Source organism: Passer domesticus, chromosome 1 (genome assembly GCF_036417665.1).
Source record: "Passer domesticus isolate bPasDom1 chromosome 1, bPasDom1.hap1, whole genome shotgun sequence".
In the NCBI taxonomy this organism is placed as follows: Eukaryota; Metazoa; Chordata; class Aves; order Passeriformes; family Passeridae; genus Passer; species Passer domesticus.
The window spans coordinates 122,707,162-122,727,192 of record NC_087474.1 but is presented as its reverse complement, the minus strand read 5'-3'; the positions used below and the strand labels follow the sequence as shown (position 1 = coordinate 122,727,192).

General features: G+C 39.2%; 1 protein-coding gene across 6 annotated transcripts in view; it reads left to right on the top strand.

Annotated features, from left to right (window-relative positions):
• Positions 1-20,031, top strand: part of LOC135279292 (DGAT1/2-independent enzyme synthesizing storage lipids-like) — a 53,499-nt gene that overhangs the window by 28,036 nt on the left and 5,432 nt on the right. For 4 of the 6 annotated variants that reach the window (XM_064386575.1, XM_064386553.1, XM_064386565.1 and 1 more), the window contains 6 exons: positions 3,229-3,631; positions 9,173-9,503; positions 10,471-10,635; positions 13,096-13,289; positions 19,204-19,264; positions 19,669-19,808. In XM_064386575.1, coding sequence (XP_064242645.1) covers positions 3,488-3,631; positions 9,173-9,503; positions 10,471-10,635; positions 13,096-13,289; positions 19,204-19,264; positions 19,669-19,808 — 1,035 coding nt within the window. In that variant the 5' untranslated portion in view covers positions 3,229-3,487. Of the gene's footprint in view, positions 1-3,228; positions 3,632-9,172; positions 9,504-10,470; positions 10,636-13,095; positions 13,290-14,508; positions 14,567-19,203; positions 19,265-19,668; positions 19,809-20,031 lie in introns of those variants that run through there. The other 2 variants (XM_064386596.1, XM_064386585.1) reach the window with 2 other exon arrangements.

Below are 20,031 nucleotides of genomic sequence, written 5' to 3'. Positions count from 1 at the left end.
ATGCTCAAGCAAGTATTAAGAGACAGGAGGCAAGACTGAGGCAAATTTTTTGAACCAAGTAATTAGTTTATTTTAGTAAGAAATTTTATAGCCTCCAAGCAAAAGTTGTCATTTTATGTTAAGCATAGAATCACAATAATTTCGGGCAGAAAAGACCTTTATGATCTAGTCCAAGCATTAACCTAAGACTGTCAAGTCCACCACTGAACCATGTTCCTATGCACCACATTTACTTGTCTTTTAAAAAAATACCTCCAGGATTGCTCCATGGATGGTGACTCCACCACAGCCCTAGTTCTGATACCTGACAAACCTTTTCAGTGAAGAAGTTTTTCCCAATATCCAATCTAAACCTCGCCTTGTGCAACTTGACACCATCTCATCTTGCTTGTTTCTGTAGAGAAGAGGGATGACAGGGCTCGAGGTGTGGCCTCACCAGTGCTGGGTACAGGGGGACAATCACTGTCCTGGTGGTGCTAGCCACACTATTGGTGCAGGCCAGGATGCCATTGGCTTTCTTGGCCACCTGGGCACACACTGGCCCATGTTCAGCTGCTGACCAGCACTCCCAGGTCCTTTAGCTCTGGGCAGATTTCCAGCCACTCTGCCCCAGCCTGCAGAGCCGCAATGGGGTTGTTGTGACCCAGAGGCAGGACCCAGCGCTCGGCTTTGTCCAACCTCATAAAATTGGCCTAGGCACATCAATCCAGCCAGTCCAGATCTCTCTACAGAGCCTCCCAACTACCCAGCAGATCAGCACTCCTGCCCAGCTCAGTGTTGTCTGTGAACTGACTGAAGGTGCACTCAGTCCCCATATCCAGGTCATCCGTGAAGATATTAAAAAGAACAGGCCCCAGGACTGAGCCCTGGGGAACACCACTTGTGGTCAGCTACTAACAAGATTAATCATTCCATGTTCTACTGGAATCATCCTTGGTGAAGGGGATCCAGCTCCCAGCACAACTCACCTGCAGTGTCATGCAAGTTATACCAGACTGGGACTGCCAAATTCTGTAACCTATTTATTTTCAACTTTCAAATATCACTGTATTACTTCTCTTATAAACAGATTCATATCTTCAGTTTTTCTTGCTGGAAAACTTACTGGAATATAAAATGTGCCAAAGTTATACTGCCATTAACTCTCATTTATTCTGTGCTTTGACTGACCTTTAAATGAGTTACTTTTTTCCTTCTTACTCCCAAAATTATTTAACAGCAACGGGTATACTCCATTTTAAATTTTATTTTGGTATGTTAAAAAACCCACATGCATCTGCCTCATTCTTTGGACCATTTTCTGTCCTTGTTTCAATCTAAATTGATCTATGTAAACAAGGAAGAAATAGAATTATATAAAATATTTCAGAGATTTCAGCCACGCTTTCAATGTTAGCTGTAACACTTCAGTAATCGTACCTGTAAGGTTGTAAAATAAGCCCTAAGGTTATATTTACTCTTCCCATAGCTTCATGCCATTGGCAGGAACTGCCTGGCAACATTAACAATTAGAAAAGGAAACGAGTTTACCATTTTTCCACATCTTGAACTCTGGTTTTCTTAACACTTTTTGGTCTGGAACACACTGGGTAGTGCAGAATACAGGAGACTCCTAATTATTCCTAATTTCTCAAATATAAGTATTTGTTTTACTATTCTTGGTCATATAGTATTCTAAACCCCACAAACCTACTAGAAACCCCTTACTACTGGGCCTGAATGAAATCTGATTGACCCTGTTGTTGCATAGATTGAGAAAATGAACTGGTTCTAGTCTTACCATGTCTGAATCTTGATTTTTCATTCCCATTTTATTATTTCTCCTCCTTCGTCTTTATGATCAATCTGCCAATTCTCCATCTCATTACCTTAATTCAAAATTAGAGCCAAGTACTTTTTCAGCTCTATTAATTTTTTATATTTATCTCACCTTGGTTGCTACTTTTATTTTTAGCTGAAGTTTAACATATACTTCTGATTCACATGACACAGTTTATTATACCAATCAGTTCCTTTTGCTCCATTTCTTGCAGAATCTTTATAGTAATGGTAATACACATTGTACGCCAGATATCTGTAGGAATTTTGGAAACGTTCTAAAAATTTTTGACTATTATTTCATCTAAAAATTCCAGGCTGATTTTGAATCTATTTATTATAATTTCCCTCACCCTGGGATCCAAATACTTAAATTTTGATTTCATGTAATTACATGAAATCCTCAGAGTAGTTTTGTCTATCACTAGAAATCTCCCTTCATTTGCAAATCTGCTGATAGAAGCCCATATGAGATTCCTAAAACTACTCTGAAAAAGCCTCATACCACTTTTTCTTCAAGATGACTCTCAAGAAAAAAAAAAAAAAAGAGAAGGAAAAGCAAAGGTAGCAATGCAATTATTTTTTTTCTTCACACAATACTGTTCAGTACTTTTTATACCAATGCATTTATCAATATCCATATTATCATGTTGCTGTTTCATTCAAGTTCTGTTCTTCAATAGTAGTTTTAGTTCTTGTATTTCCATCCAGACTCTTTGGGTGATAGTACACGATCATGCAAACACAAAGGAAACAAAACACATGTGAACAAAACAAAATAATTTCAGCTACAGTTGGTGTTGATAAGTGATGATAAGTGTTACGTACAACATTTTTTCTCTCTGCACTGATCATCTAAATGTACTTTTGCCTCTCAAGTAGTTTCTATCTGCATTCTATCAAAGTCTCTACTAGCAAAACCACTTTTCCAATGATTTGCTGCTTCATGCTAGGCAAGCAGTATCGAGATTTTTATTCCCTCACAAGAAAATGTGTTACTGAACAAATCTGTCTTGTGCCATAAAAACCAGAATCCAACAGAAAAGTGTCAGTGGTGGATGCTTTTTCTGCAGGTGTGTGTCCCCTTCCCCTGGACCACAGCTACAGCACTGTATGTGTGTGGGAAGCAATGTATTGCAGTCCTGCATTTTACTTCATGGGAGCCAATTTCTTGTTCTGCATCAAATCAAATCTTTGAAATTCAATCACCTGCCTTAAGCAGGTTGGATTAACCATTTCCTGAATTTCAAAACTGATATCTATTTGTTGTATCAGTCCAAATAAGACCTCCGTGATATAAGGAAGAGGGTGAACAACAGTACAACATAAAGGTGCTTATTATATTTCAGGTTCCCTCTGCTGAATTCAGCCATACTAACATGTTCTGTCTGTGTTCTGTTTTAATTATAGCCCAAGTCTGTGTGACACCCAAGTCTCTTAACCTCTTGAAAGAGGTTATTTCCGTTGCAAAACCAGTGCATTTTCTCAATGACACTGCCGGAAAGTTTCCTTGATCATCGCAGACCCGAACTGACTGGAAGCACGTCCTAGGGATCCTTCTTTCTCCCAAGCAGAAGGCTCTGCGCGTCCCGCACTCCCCTGCGATGGGACGCGGCTCCTCCATCCCGACGCGCCCAGGCACGGCTCCCGGGATTTTTATTGTTGAAGAATGGCACGGAGATGTGGGCGCGGAGCCTGCTGCGTGTGCCGGGCGCAGCTCCGCCTCCCCGTCCCGGCTGCGGGGGCGGCGGTGCGCTTATCCCGGCACGGGGCCGCTCCGCCGGGTCCGGCTCGGCGCCGCCGCCGCGGGCAGGTGAGCGGGGCAGGGCTCGGGACGGAGGGCGGCGGGGGGAGGTCCAGCCGCGTTCCAGCGCTCCCGTGCTTCTGCAGCCATCTGCTCCTAGGGGCCCTTAGCGCCAGGCATTGAGGAAACCCTCGAGTCTTCGCGGTGTTGATGTTTAGAAAAGCTAAATGACATTTCCAGGTGAAGAAAAGGGACAGATGTTGGTGTTGGGCACTTGCGCTATTTTACTTGTGCCTGAGCAGGACAGGTACCAGATCTGAACACAGATGCTGCTCCTTGTACACCCTCTTCATACACCCGACCATGTGTGCTCACAGGTCAGGAAAGCCAACCATGTCCTGGCTGGATCCCGAGCTGTGTGGCCAGCAGGGTGAGGGAGGTGATTGTGCCCCTCTACCCTGCTCCAGGAGTGAGCCATCACCTGGAGTGCTGATCCAGCTCTGGGCTTCTCAGTGTAGTAAAGACGTGGGCCTGTTGGAACAGGTACAGGGAAGGATCACAAAGATGATCAGAGGACTGTCTTGCGAAGACAGGCTGAGTGAATTGGGATTGTTCTGGCTGCCGAAGAGAAAGCCTCAGGGAGATCTCATTTCAGCCTTTTAGTGTGTGAAAAGGACCTACAAGAGTGTGGGAGAATACTCTTTACACAGGCATGTAACCAGCAGGACAAGAGGGAGTGGCTTCGAACTGAAAGAGGGCAGTTTAGATTAAATATCGGTAAGAAATTTACCATAAGAATGATGAGACACTGGACCAGGCTGCTCAGAGCAGTGGTGGATGCCCCATCATTGGCAATGTTGGAGGTCAGGCTGGATTGGGCTTTGAGCAACCTGGGCTAGTAGAAGATGTCAGTGCCCATGTCAGGTGGGGGGTTGGAACCAGATGCTCTTTAAGGGCCCTTCCAACCCAAACCATTCTATGATTTTATTATTCTTCTGGCTCTTACCTGCCACATTTCTGGCAACCAACCTGAGCAAGGATGCTCAGCTAGGGGTAGTGCCTAATACCCACATGCTCAATCAAACCCAAGTGGGAATTCAGTTATTCATGTTTGCTGAGGCTGTAGATGGGAAACAGTGTTCTAGGTTTCGTATCCTCAGTGTGTGAAAAAGATAGAATGGCTGCAAAAACCTGGGGGACTGAGCACTGTAATGGCCAGTTTCTTTCTGGAGGGGATAGACCATTTTTTAGATGGATGTGCTGAAGGTGGGGGAAGATCTACAAACACAGGAGGGTACAAGATGGGTGGATTTATGGAGATAAAGAAAGTGGGTGCTGGCAGGGTGACCAGCAAGAGAGTTATTTGCCATGGAACTGCCACAAAACTGTCCACGAAATATAAAACTGGAATTTCATTTACATTGAAAAGCCAGAGGCAGAATTGTAGCTGTTAGATGACTCCACTCATGAAACAGAACAATTGAGTTTGAGCAAAGAGTAGGAGCCTGTCACAAGAAAGCAAGAGTCAAAAAATTATCTCTCCAAGAGTCTGCAGTTACCTTGCACTTGCTTCTGTGTAAAGCATCTTCTCACTATGCTCTGCTAAACTTATTGCCAAGAGCAAACTAGTGAGCAGCAGGACGAAGATTATGACTTCAGACATGACTGAAAGCCAGCTACAAGACTTTAATTTTAATGTAGTAAGTCTCTTGTGACAGCTTTGTTCTTCCCTGGGATTATAGTGTTGGTAAGATTATTCTTATCAGCAAACAATGTTGTAGCAAGACCTTAGGATCTGAACAACTTGAACTACAGGAGACTTTTGTTGAAAGGCGAGCTCCTCTCTATGTAGGGAGACAGTAGTTCTGTCTTTCTCTGACATCACCTGTAATTTTACACTGTAGATACAGTGATTACTCTGGAATTTGATAAGCTTTAGAGGTGGAGCCCAAACAAATACCTCACATGTCAACACACATGTTGTTCTCTATAAGAACAATGAAATCACTCAGAACAATAGCTTCAAGTCCATCACTAGATAAGATAAGAAAAATGTAGACAATTTAAAAAAAATGTTAGTTTGGTTTTTTGTTAAATAATACATCACTATACCCACTTGCTAACCTTTTAGAGAATATTCAGTATTGAAGTATGTTGGAGCTGCTCCTGGCTCAGGTTTGATAAAAGCAGAAGAGAAATTTCTCTCTTAAATTTGACATTTGGGGCAAACCAAAGCCATTATAAGTAAATGTGTTTACTTTGTGGTAGCACTCCTGCATTGTCTCCTAGAACATAATCAAGGAGGTTGTTAGTAACAGGCTTGCAATAGGCACTCACATAGTTGTAATAATTTCATATGTAGTGTTTGATAGAAAGAATGCTTCAAAATTGTATTTGGGGTTTCAGCAGGGGACGGGTGAGACATAGCCAGTGGAACATGGAAAAACAGAAGTCCTGTCCTGTTGTAGCCCTTTGATATACTGACAGCAGAGGGATTCATTTGCCATGTTGGACTTGCATCATATAGCCCAAATATCAGGGTCCAGGTTTCAGTGACTGGAATTCATTCTTTTCTTAATAAATTTTGGAGGAAGTCTGCAATTGAACTGTGAGAGCAGTAACTAAACCATGGTTGAGTACCCAATTTTTTCCTCAATCAGTCAATCATTTATTCTTTTTCTATCCTTGGATTCAGCTGGAATGATGTTGAATTAACTTGCATCCCACCCATCCAGCTAACTGGCAGAACGTGAACTCACTCTGTATCTACACAACTACTTTCAGATATCTTTGGTCAAATCTGTACTGTTGAATCTGTTTTGTAGGTTTTTTAAAAATATGATTTTGCAGATCAGTGCATTTTATTTTCTTTCTCAAGCATTTTTCTTTCCAGTGTCTATATTGAACTTAAAATCAAAAATTAGTAAGATGTTAATTTATACTGTAGTCTGTCAGCTATCAAAGTTAAGGGTAGTGGTTTTCCAGCCAGCAAGTAATTTTCTGCTACATAAAAATTGAGTTGAAGGAAGAGGAATCAGTGGAATGTTACACTGTTAAAACTGATCAATGTAAACATCCTATTAATATTAGAAGAAAATTCTGAAAATGCTGAATAATGTAGAACATAGATTTAGTTCTTATTTGGTAGAGATTCCACCACTGATGGATCCTTTGTTGTCATGCTAGTTGATGACATCATTCATTGCAAATATGCTCTATTTCAAAGAGATTTATTTTTTAATAAGAATGTCAAGTGGCATTGGTAATATACATGCATATACCAACTTAAGTTTGGGCTGTTCCCAAGAGTGATTTTGCTGGCACCAGCATTTTCACTGGCATCTCTTTAGCAGGGAGCCAGGAGATCCTATCAGAGATTAGGCTGGGGATAAGAACATAGAGTGAATCACTGGTGGAAGGATGACTTTCAAGTAGTGGCTTAAGGTGACTCTTTAAGAAGCTCCTGTTAAAACTATATGTGCATGAAACCTGTACAAGCTATTAAACCTCAAATTTCTTCAAAGAATGGAAGGGAATTTGTGTACAATATCTGTTTCCCACGAAATTAGAATGAGTGGCATCAGTTACCAGCTTCTCAGTTATCTTGCCAGAAGTTTATCTGGCTGTTGAGTCTGCAGTTACTCGTGCTTGTGGGCATTAGAATCATCTTAAATCTTGTTGGTAGATTATACAATCTCTTGTTCATCAGTGATCTGTATATCCAAATTAATCCCCATATCACATCGAGGTCATTATTGATGCACTTGCTATGGATATGGACATTTTATCTGTGATTTTAAGATACTTTTGCTGCTGGCTGTAGTAGTCTGTGTTCCAGATCTGACTCCCCAATAACAATACAAAATCCACTCACTTCCTTCACCCTATGTTGCAGGCTGAACAAATTATTCCAAGCACTGCTCAGTATTTCTGATTTAGTAGCCAGAGGCAAACCCTCTTAACATGGCCTTCTCCTGGGCTCTGTCAGCACAGACCTTTGCACACACTGAGGATTTGTAGTCCTTGCTCTTATCAGAACTTTATAAACAATAACTTACTATAGCGTGGCATGACACCATCAGTTTTATCCTTCTTAAACACTGTCTAAACATATATTTTAATATCTGAATCATGCAGACTATTCCTTTTTTCTTTCATGTTATTGATAAAATCTCTTTTCAGTGAAAATGTCCAGATCTTCCTATATCTTAGTGAGGTACCAGTCATCAGGATATAAACAATTCTATATTAATTCTTGTTAATTTTTGTCATACTGATTTTATTTGTTTTTTACCACGTTGAACATCTTTTAACACAATGCTTGCTTCCTTTTTGTTTACTAACTTTCCAGCTCGTGCTCTAGCTATGAAGCTGCCTTTATCTCAAACCAAGAGTTTTTGCACTCTAAATCCTCTGATTCTCTCACCCATCTCACTGCAGTGGGGAGTGAGAGGCTGTGTGGTGCTCAGCTGCCTACTGGGGTTAAACGAAGTGGTCCTTTTTGGTGGCCAGTGTGGAGTTCAAAGGGTTTGAGATAAGGACAGATTTCACTGGGGTGTGTGACACCAAATTTATAGCTACTGCAGCTACTCAAGCTGCAGGGCTTGCCATGGGGCTTGCTTGCCTTGACGCATGTTAGGCTCTAGTGCTTGTCCATGGCTGCTTTCCACTTTTGTTGTTTGCAGAACTCTTGGTCATCCGTAATTCTGAAGGGAGCTGTGCTTTATGCCAGTCCACCCCTATATTCTACCCAAAGTTTTAAAGAAGGAAAACAGCAGTACACTCATATAATTACACTGCTGAAGATGTAAAGTCAGAGAGGTGTGAGCTTGCTGTATTTTCTGATCCTGGCACTGACTTTGGCACTTACGATTTGTTTCTTGTAGGTACTTGTTCTGGTGGTGGAGTGGAAAAATCTACACGTTAAACAAGCAGCAACCTAATTAGGGCAAAGAAAATCTGTATTCAGTTATGGATTACTGAGCTGGATTGCAATGTTTAAACCTCTGGCTAATGCTCAAGACTCTTTAAAGCGGCCAGCAACGCTGGAGTGCTCTCGCATTCCGGTGTAACCACTACCTACTGTCAGGCAGGCAGGGAATGGACTAACTAGGGAGTTGCATGTGGAAAACATATCAAGGAGCTCTCCTTGCCTTTGCCAGGGCTGGAAGATCTGAAAGAAAGGTGTGTTGTATGGATGAGGCTGCTTGTCCCAGTGTTAACAGCAGTACCAAGTGTTGTCCCAAACACTTCCAGGCCTTGCAAAGAAGCCATGACTGCCTTGGTTTTGCTGCTGTTCCTTCAGCTGCTCACTCCCCTGCTAGAAATATTATCCACTTACTCTCTTTTGAGAGAAATCATCTGGTCAGCCATGCTGCAGGGTTCCTGAGGCTTTGTTGAACTGCAGTCCTTCTTGTTTCAGCCCCTATTCCATAAATTCATGGACAATCTCCTAATCAGCAGCTATCTTAGCATGATAGAGACGCAAAATGTTTGAACCTGTGTTGTACCAAAATACAGATCAGGTGTATTTACAGAAACCTTTTTTCCTAAATTGAGAAACTACAGCTGGTTTTTTTTTTTCCCTTTTCTTTTTTCTTCTCTGTGCAGGACATGATAGGTAGCAAAGAATCCTGTGCTTCAGGACAGTTACCAATGACCAGCCTCAGCTGCCTTTTCTATGCACTGGAAGAATGGACTGTTGTGGAGCTCCTGAAGAAATACCTTTTTCATCTGATCATTGCCTCACTGACAATTAGTGCAATATTAGTTTTTTTTATAGTTCCTTTAACAATAGTCCTTTTCATTTACCTTACCAATATTTTGCTTTTAATATATCAGAGGAACAATGAGTTAAAAGCAGATCCCTTGAGTGATGTTTGGAATAGTGTAAGAAAAACTATAGCAAGCTTTTGGGATATATATGCAAGAGTATGGCATGGTAAGTACAACCTGACTTGTCTGAAGTATTGAATTACAGTAAGTGGTAAATACACAGGAGTTTTAATTTTTTTCTTCCACATGGATGCAAATAAGTTATGTTTATTATACTTTGTATGGCTTCTTTAAACAACCTGCAGTATAAAACTTTCTCCGCATGCTCCTAGGACTCTGCCTACTCCAGTGCCATCCAAATGGCTCATGGCAGGAGCTGTAGCAGGGATGGAAATGAAGGCAGACAAGGTGGAACAGAGCTCTTAGCTGGCAAAAGCTGTGTCTTTCCCAAGCCTTTGTATACATTAGCCTTCTAGTCTGGCTCCACCTGAAACCTAAACCAAATGTAGGAAGAGTCATGACAAGGATTCATAGAAGAGCATGTCTGTGAGGAAATTCCCCCCCACTGTGAAGTGAATATATTTAACTCTTGTTGACAGAACCTCTCTTTGGGATTCTTAAAGATTATGGTTTCAATTTAAGCATCTCACCTTCTCTAAAAGAGAAACACTTTATTATGGAAAATACCAAACTCTTCATTCTCATTGACACAGAATGGAGATTCATACTTCCATATTGCAGGAAAGTATCCAGTCTGTTGCCCAATATTTCTGAAAATGAAGCATTTTCACACACTAGTTACTATTTTTAAAAGGTATTATTATTGTACTATTTACAACAATTTCCTAATTGGAAATAATTATTTTAGTTCCTTCACTGGGAAAAATGTCAGGTTCAAGTCTGATTTCATGATTAAACTGACCAACAAATCAATCTAGTGATATGCTGTGGTGCCTGAGGGACTTTCTCTGTGGTATTGACCAAAACATCCATTCAGAACTTAATTATTTTGAAAGCTACTACAGAGGGTTTCACAAGTCTCTGAAGGTCACTTAACCAAGTAAAAAATTTCTCTAAACTGCCAGATGATTTGCAGATATCATTGTCAGTGTATTGCTTTCCATCCCAAACAGGTTATGAGCTTCATGGTGTGAAAAACCTCCCAGAAGGACCAGGCATTCTTGTGTATTACCATGGAGCTATTCCTATAGACTACCTTTACTTTTTGTCCCGACTGTTTCTGTGGAAGGAAAGACTTTGCCTGTCAGTAGCTGATCATTTTGTGTTTCGTTTACCAGGTAAGAACCTGTTCTCTTATATTTAAGCTTCTTGGATTCAAAACCTGTCCTGGTTTTGGTGAACTTTACATTTACTGTACTTGAAAGAGAGCTTTTAAACTAAAAGATTGTGTTTAGATTTTTAAACTAAAAGTTGGTAGATGTAACAGGACAAACAGAGTAGCATATCCTGTCTTTTCAGTGAAAACATTGGTAACCCTCCAAAGCCAACAAATAGACATTATAGTCCTTTTGGGATGGAATATCATCCCTCAGTAGAAAATGCTGGATAGGACTCTACTATTGACCTAGTGCTGACCTGTCAGGAGAAGATACAGAGAAGCAGAGAGAATTCAAGTTTCGAAAAACAAGGCATAAAGAAGAGTGTCCAGGAGGAATAGCAGGGGAATTATTTAAAGGCACCTTTATGCCACTAATATTGAAAGCTGTTTTAAAATAGAGAATAGAGGAAGCTATTTAGAAGGAGAAAGTTTTCCTGAAAATAAGTATTATAAACTCAAGTAAATTTGGTGCTAAAACCATATTCAGGCACTTCTAGACAGATAACAATAATTTTCTTAAGTCCTACTTCATAAATACTGTATAGTACTGAGCACATTGGAAGTATGAAGTAATCAAAAGATGACTGGCTTTGAAGAGTACCCTCAAAAAAAGAGAAACTTTAGCAAAACATTGCAAAGGAGACTCCTTTCTTAAGGGATGAATAAGAGGGCACTGTTCAAATTGAAGTGTCTCTAGCACAGATTTTTATTACAAATATAAAATACACATTTGTTGTGACTAAGCAACACTCTCAGCTGTGCAGTTCCTGGACTACTGGTGTGTACATAACATATTGATTTCATTATGTTCATGGTAGAGCAACAAAAGGTGGCAAATGCTGTGTCACTCTTCAAAAAGGCTACCTGGTAAGAAAGACTACAAATAATTGAAGTTAGACCTCCCCACTGCATTAGCAGAAGATGTGCCTATAAGTGAAATTCCTCCCTAACCTTTTGCTCTACTCTGTTTACTTTTTGCAAATAAATGTTACACTTCACACATTGGTTCTTTAAAAAAATGCTCATGAGCCTATGCTGGATATCAGTTCAGTTTATTTTCAGGATTAATTACAGTTACAGGAGATTTCTTCTTGTGAATTAATAAGTCTCTCCATCTCAGAATAGCTTCTGAGTAATAAAGTTACAAAGAAAAGATAAGGATGATTCAGAGGTGTGGCATGGCTTCCTTGGAAGAGCTAGGACATCAGACAGAAGCCTTGTGTGGCTGAGGGATAAAAAATTCTGTAAGACCTAGAAAAGAGGTCTTGTGTGGCTGAGGGATAAAAAATTCTGTAAGACCTAGAAAAGAGGAATAAGAAGTGATAATATTTTCATGTGATACATTATAATTCTCAAAAGTTTTAAAGCCAAGCAAATGAAGAACCTCTTTGCTTAATAACAGTATGGTATTCCTGACTTTAGGATGAAACAGACATGAGTTCACAAAAGAATTAGACAAAGTTATCATCTGTCTTTGACAGAAAGATCTATTAAGCATGATAACTTGAACAAGATTAAATACAATTAAACTACAGGATTCAGTACTGTTATCTGTTGTCTTCCAAAGTTTTTGTTGCAGACCTCTGTCAGTCCAGAGCTGTTGCTTCCATTTATTAATATAAAAAACATATTTTCAAACTATGCTCTTTGAACAGGGAATTTGAAGATTGTGGAAATGCTTGTTTGCTTTCTATCAGAGTTCCAAAGTGATATATTTAAAATATGAAGATAATATTAGAAATCATAGAGTACTTCTATGGTTCTCAATCTGTCCTTTAGAGAAATCCCAGCTATGGAAACAGAGGAAGGAGATTCACTGTGGTGAATTCATTCATGTGGTGCTGAAATTGCCCTTCTAGTTTCTGTCATTCGAGCATCTTGACAGTCTTAGAGCAGTTTAATTTTATCCACATAGTTTGCAATTTAACCACAAAGTGCTCAATTAAACAACTCAAAACCTCAATGTTTAAAATGTTAAATGTCACATTTTAAAAGAAGACCAATAAAAAGCTGCTTGTCAGGTATTTATTTTTGTACCAATCTTTATTGTTTTGATTCTTTTTGCTGCATTAAAATATGTAAAAAAGAGAAAGGAATAGATGTTTATTTTCTGATTTCTAGCTATGACCCACAAGTTTTGTTTACATAATTTGGTTGATCATCATGAAAGATAGCATGTGGAAGCATTTTTAATTGAAGTGCTCCTGACAATATGGTTCATCTTCATAATATTTGGGCAGAAATATTGTCACGTATCTTTCATTTTGCCAGCATTTACTCTGTAGGTCTCTTATTTCCTTCATAAAAATTTGTCTTAGCTACTAGATTTAATTTAGATGTAATCTGGTTCCTCCATGCAAACAGCATTTGGGATATATATTGTTATATTAAATGCACATTTGCTCCTTATTTATTTCAGGACTTAGATTGTTGTTGGGAGTGACGGGTGTCATACCAGGTACGAGGGAGGAGTGTCTTGCTGCCCTGAAGAATGGATACTTGGTGTCCATCTCACCGGGTGGAGTTCGAGAAGCTCTGTTCAGTGATGAAAGTTATCAGCTCATGTGGGGAAATCGAAAAGGCTTTGCTCAGGTCGCTCTAGAAGCAAAAGTGGTGAGTGCCTTACGTTACCAATCCCAGTTTATGCTTTCTGCATATCTTCTTCATTATAAAATACAGCTTAGGAGCATTTGTTGGAAAATCTTACAGAAGAAATTATTGGAAAGTAAAGATTTAATTTCCTTTTCCCATTGCCTTCCTGGAGCATATTCATTCACAAAGAGCAAGAATTTTGTGGAACTGTCAAACTTTTTTTTGACTTTTTCAAAGCATCCATCTCTGTGGTTCCATGTATACAGTTCCATCATGCAGGCATCCAGAGTTTCATCTTAATTTTACTTCAGGAATCTTCACTGTGGTCCTTCTCCATACTGCCCTAAGGTTTCATTCTTTTTTCTTATCCCAATAGACTTACATGTTTGTCTTGCTTCCACATATGCAGTCATTTCCTTATGGTTCTTTAATGTATTATCCTAATCTTTCTTCTCATTTATTCTGTGAGGGTCTAGGATTTTGTCCTTACCTTTACTTTTCTTCATGTTTGTGAAAAATTGCATCAACTAACCCAAGGTGTGTCTACATCAGTGTCTGAGTTTGAATCGTGTGCACTTTTGAAGCAGTTTGTGCATTTCCCTCACCATGCTTTCATTCACATCAAGGAACATGTTATAATACTGGAGCTGCATTCCTTCTGGCTGAAACTAAACCAAAATTGGAACCTAATACTCTCCAGTGTCAAATGGTCTCCAGTCAATGGTGCCAAAAAAGAACTAATTCTAGATTAAAACAAAGCAATAAATGCGTTCAGTGTGGATGTCAGATTCTCAGCATCCTCTAGACGAGCACTTCTCTTGATTTGCATTCCACCGATGTACTCATGGCCAAGGTTTCAGTTAGTTTCCATATGGATGATGATCTACAAATACAATCTTTTACCACTAGCTCTGACTTCTTGTATCTAAATCTACATGGGAGAGTGTTTTTCTGATAGAGTCTCTGGGAAATTATTTTATTTGGGATGGCATGCAGCTGAAAGAGCATCAACCCTGTCTTTTTCCTAACTGCCACTCCTCATCATCATCATCATCACCACCTTGAGACTCAAGTTTTCTGCCTTAATTAAGACTTAGCATACCTAGTGATTTCTGTGTCTGACAGTACTGGTGCAAATCCAGGCTTTATCTGTTCTGCCATGCACTTTCTGCTGCTTTCTCATGAACTGCACAATCATCACTTTTTCCTCACATTCTTATGAATATCTCATCACTTGCAGTGCTCTTTGATCTTCCTCACAAAGTTTTCTGTCTGTATAGGAGAAGCTGTACCAGGAGGTGAGTTCTTCCCATTAAACTTTAATTTCTTAACATCCCTTTTTGTGCAGTTATATCACTTTTGCACCTCATCCGATTTGTTGCTTCTCAAACTTTGTTTTGGTCTCTTGTGCTGTGGCTCCTATTACAAAGAATCTGAAGGTGCAAAATGCATGCTTCAGATTAATATTTCTTCATAACTGTATATATAAATTATTATGGGGATATAATTAAACACTAGAATAAAATTAGGGGCATTTACCCAATGGATAAAATAATTTTAGGCCTGGAATCCTGTTTCCACATCTTGTCTTATGTGACCTTTTAAAAGTCAGGTTTTAGGCACTTCTGTTCCCTTTCCTATCCCTTTTTTTCAAAAGGGTAAATGTTAGTAATAATATTTCATATACTGTGTGGGCCTGTGCACCACCACTACAGGGAAAGTATCCAAATGTCAATGGGATAAACTCAGTCAAATTCATATGGGCATCTTGAGTTTCCTATTGAATTTAATACTTTCTTATGTATTAAATGAATAATATACTGAGACAGTTAGAATTATCATTTTAAAAACTTGAGAGATTTCTATTGATTTTGATTTCATCTCTGTAGTTCAAGCTACTTCAAACATCTGGACAAACTTTCATCAGATGTTTTCCCTTCACCTGGAACCTTACAGTAATGCAATGTAACAGGTCGTGGACTTTTAAATAGAAATTGAATTAAAAACTTTGAGTGCCCTGATCAAAACACATCACAAGAATCCTTGCCATTAATTCTCCTAATTCTTCTAGTTTTCCATAAAATAGAAGCATGTGGAAATAACTGAATAGTAATACATAACATTGCTACCTGCTTTTCTTGACAGAATTTGTTTTTGGTTTTTGATGGAGGTTTTTAAAATTGTATTTATTGAATAGGGTGTTCTTTGAGGGTAAGGCTCTTGTAGTGTGAAAGGTGGCCCTTTGAGTAATGTTTAGTAAAACAGGCACTATGTAGGACTGTTACCAGGAGGGCAGAGAGAGTATATTATCCTTTGACAGCTACTAGCCTGGGCTTACCTTTACAGTGCTGGCAGTTCTTATAGCTCTTTTTATCACCCTCATTCAGATTTGTGGTTTTTTATGATCAGGAAGTCTGATTAGATCCCTGCATGGTGGACATTTCTGTAATTAGCGTGCAAGCTTCACTGAACTTTTGGGCATCATTGATTTTTCTCTGGAAATCTGGAATCAGACAAATCTTATATAATTAAACACCTAAAGAAAAAAAGGGAACTGATGTGCATTTAACAGTAGAGGGGACAATATTAACCTTATATATCACTTATATAAAGTTAGGTCCACAGTAGTCACTGGATCCCATCTTTTGACACATTTCAAGTATGGTTATTTGTTCTTGCTGCATCCTTTTCAATACTGACCAGACGGCCTTCCTGGTTGACCAAAGACTGAGGTGTATGGGATGCCAGGCACCCATCAAAGCCTCTCTATCACTGTCCTCCACAAGTGGACAGGGTAGAGAAAATAAAGCAAAAGATTAATGAGCTGAGATAAAGACTGGGAGAAATCACTCACTGAATACCATTATGAGCAAACCAGACTCAACTTAATTAATTGCAATTATTAGCTACAAAATCAGAGCAAGACAATGAGAAGTAAAGTAAAAGCCTTAAAAACACCTCTTCCCACCTCTCCCTTCTTCCTTGGCTGAGGAAAGCTTCCTTGAGCTTCCTTGGCTCCCTTCTTCCTCCTTCCCTGCAGTGGCACAGGCAGATGGGGAATGGGAGTCATGGCCAGTTTGTTGTTTCTGTCACTGCTCAGAGAGAAGTGTTCTCCTGTTCTAGCATGGGATCCATACCACAGGAGACAAACTTCAAACTCAGTCCATCCCCTGGGCAACAGGCTCTCCATGAACATGTGAGTCACTCTTTCACAGGGTGCAGTCCTTCAGGCACAGCCTGCTCCAGCAAGGGTCCCCTGTAGGGTCACAAGTCCTTCCAGGAAACCTGCTCCAGCATGGGCCTCTTTCTCCATGGGTCTGCAGACCACTGCCAGGAGCCTGCTCCAGCACTGCTTTCCTGCACCTACACAGCCCTCTTTCAGACATCCATGCTCAGGTGTGGGCCTCCTCCATGGGCTGCAGGTGAATCTCTGCATTGCTGTGGTCTTCCATGGGCTGCAGGGGAATCTCTGCTCTGGAGCACCTCCTTCCTCTCCTTCTGCACTGACCTTGGTGTCTGCAGGGCTGTTCCTCTCACATTTTCTCACCCTGTTCTTCTCTGTCCACAATTACATATGCACAATAGTTTTTTCCTTCTTCAATATGTTATCACAGAGGTGTTATGATCATTCCTGATGGGCTTGGCCTTGGCATGCAGCTCTTCCATCCTGCAGCCAGCTGGCATTGGCTCTGCCAGACATGGGGAAAGCTTCTGGCAGTTTCTCACAGAAGCCACCCCTGTAGCTTCCCCTCTACCAAATTCTGGCCAAAAACCCCAAATACACTGGGGATAGACTCATCCAGGCGTCAGAACTTGTTCTATTACGTAACAATTAATATAAATTTGCTAATAGTTACTCAGATATCATGCATGAAACAAGATAGAATTATAAGGGATTTAAAAAGTTTTTCTATATACAGTGTAGCCCTCAATCAAAGTACTACACACACTTTATCAAAATGACTACATGGTGGTTAATAACCTGTCACAGATTACTTGAATGGGGATTTCAAGACAAAACCTACTTTATATATGAATAGACATTCCCATCCATCATCTAATATTACAGAAGTTCAATAGTTCCTCCACTGAAAAAGTTGAAGAAAAGCAAATAAGGAAGGTGGTTTCAACCTCAGTCCTTACCTGTAAAGTTTCTGCATTTGGTTTCCACTTCATTTTGTGTAACTACTCTGCTTAACAGGTGTCAGAGTCTTACTATTTAATGTTATGACTCAGTGTACCTTTAGGACATGTATTTGTCTCAGTCAAATTCATCCATGACTTTTAGAAATACTCTCTGTCTATGGCTTGGTTTTTTCAGGCTAATAGGGAGAGATCATAATTTCTGAAGATCCCTCAATTTTACCTGTGCCAAAAAATTCCTTCAAGCTGAGCCAGGTAAAATATAAATAGGAACTATGATTTATAAAATTCTCTGGTATGGGCAAGGGGTTTGGATTACATGATCTCCAGAGGTGTCTTCCAACCTCAACTATCCTGTAATTCTGTGATTTTCAAGCTGGCTGGGGCTGATCCAGCTCAGTTCCAGCACAGCAAGTATAAATGTGTATGAAGATCTGGTTGGGCTGTTTTAAAAAATATCAGATTTAATGTGCATACCTGTGTTTTCCAGCTTAGGGACTGAATGTTGCTGCCTACCCTGCACATCAATTGCTGGTCATTGTATAAGAGTAACTTCTGTAGTTGTCAGATTTCTTTATAGCCTTCCATATGTTTCTCTTGTACTACTCCTAAAATTTAAAGCATTTTGTCTGTGTGACACATAGGTTTCAAACATTTTACATCTTAGATGTACAGTATTCAATTAATAGCTGAAACAAAGTTTGGTATTTTTAGTATCCAGTACTTATATATTTTTAAAAGACATTACTGATTATTTTTAAGGGTTTATTTCTAACAATTTCCCTTAATTTTGCATTCAGAAAAGTTTGCTATTACAGCTTTATGCATGTTTAATATTTTTGTTCTCCCTCAAGTATTTTTTCCTTTTAATGCTTTCTATCACTATGGGTTATTTGGTTGGCTCTAGTTAGGTCTTTTTCCTGCTTGTTTTTTTCCTCATCCTGCAGCTTCTGTTCTGTGGTAGTGATTCTTAACAGTACAAAAGTCTTCTTTCATTACCTTCTGGACAAGTTGTTCCACAATTTGTTCAAATTAGAGTTTCAGAAAAAGGAAAAGGGACAATAGAGGAGAAAAAAAGTCTTTGCATATATGGATACAACTACTGTCAGTCTGTCTACAAACTACGAAATCTTACCTCAGGCTGTAAAGCATGATTGTTTCAAGTGCAGGTATCTCAAGCGTGTCTCTTTTCAGTCACAAAGATGAAGTGAACTTGTCCTATAAATGCCTAAGGATCCCCCTCACTGACCTGTAGTCCAGGTCAGTGAGGACACACAATTGCCTTTTTTTGTCTCAGGGATCTGCAGAAGTCTTTTCCAGTGAAGTTTTATCCAAACATTACTGCTTCAGTTAGACCCTATTTGAAAAGCAGATGAGCTGAGCCAACCGTGAATGTCTGCTTGCTTTCTGCAAGACTTCACAAACTGAATACTTTCCTATTCACCACTCACAATGAAAGCTTTAGACAGAGAAACAATGGAAATTTGTTTTGTGTTCCAGTCAGTGATATTGCAGTAAATATATAACATAAAAGTTATATGAAACCTAGTACAGTGTCAGTCATTTTATTTACAGATAGTGACTTTAAAACAGGTGTTTATGGCAGCTGAAAAATAGCATTTTATTTCTATTCTGGAGTTTTAAAAATCAATATTCTTTGTTTACTACTTAATTAACTGGTAATTACCCTCTATATCTGAGTGATTTTCTTAGCTGCATTAACAAGCACTAAAGCAGAAATTCAAACCTGGTATAACATTTCCACCTTTTAATTTTTTTTCGACTTCCTTAGCCCATCATTCCAATGTATACTCAAAATGTCCGTGAAGGCTATAGGATGTTCAAAGAAAGAAGTAAGAACTTAAAAGTATATTTTATATGTTTGGAATGTTTTATCTCTTTTATCTCAGATTTCTCTTGGTTTTATCTTAGATTTTGCTTTTCAGACTTTCACTTACTTTGGATTCTCTAACACTTACTGTGGGTGAGAGGTAGCTCAAATTTGGAAATAGCTCGTGCATAACGGGTTTGTGTATGTGATTTGTCTTATTTCTCTGGTCTATTTGTCTTATTTCTCTGGCCTATTAAGTCTTTCAAGCTTTGTTTTCGTGGACAATTGCTTCAATCCTGTAACAACTTCCTGACTGTCAAATAAAGCATGCATTTTTAAGAAGTATTCTACATTAATTTGATTTCATGTTTGGATTGTGTTTACTGTGACTATAATCTTACTTTTTCCTCCCATAAACCATTTCAGGATTTTTTAGAAAGTTATATGAAAGCACTCGATTGCCTTTTACCCCTCCATACGGAGGACTTCCAGTTAAATTTCGCACATACATTGGGAAGCCAATCCCTTACGATCCCAATATAACTGCAGAGGAATTAGTTGAAAAGGTAAGTTCGCTCTCCTTGCAAAATTGAACTACATACTTTGCCCTCTACTATAGGTGCACTGGAACCCAGTTTTTTGCATGCTTGAATAAAGACTAATACACTTTTACTAGCTTGTTCACCTATGGGCAGTTGAGGTTTGGGATCATTTAATGTAAAAATATCTACCAATAAATATTGACATAGTCACAGTTGATTGGGATGCCCTCATCCTTTCCAAATGTAT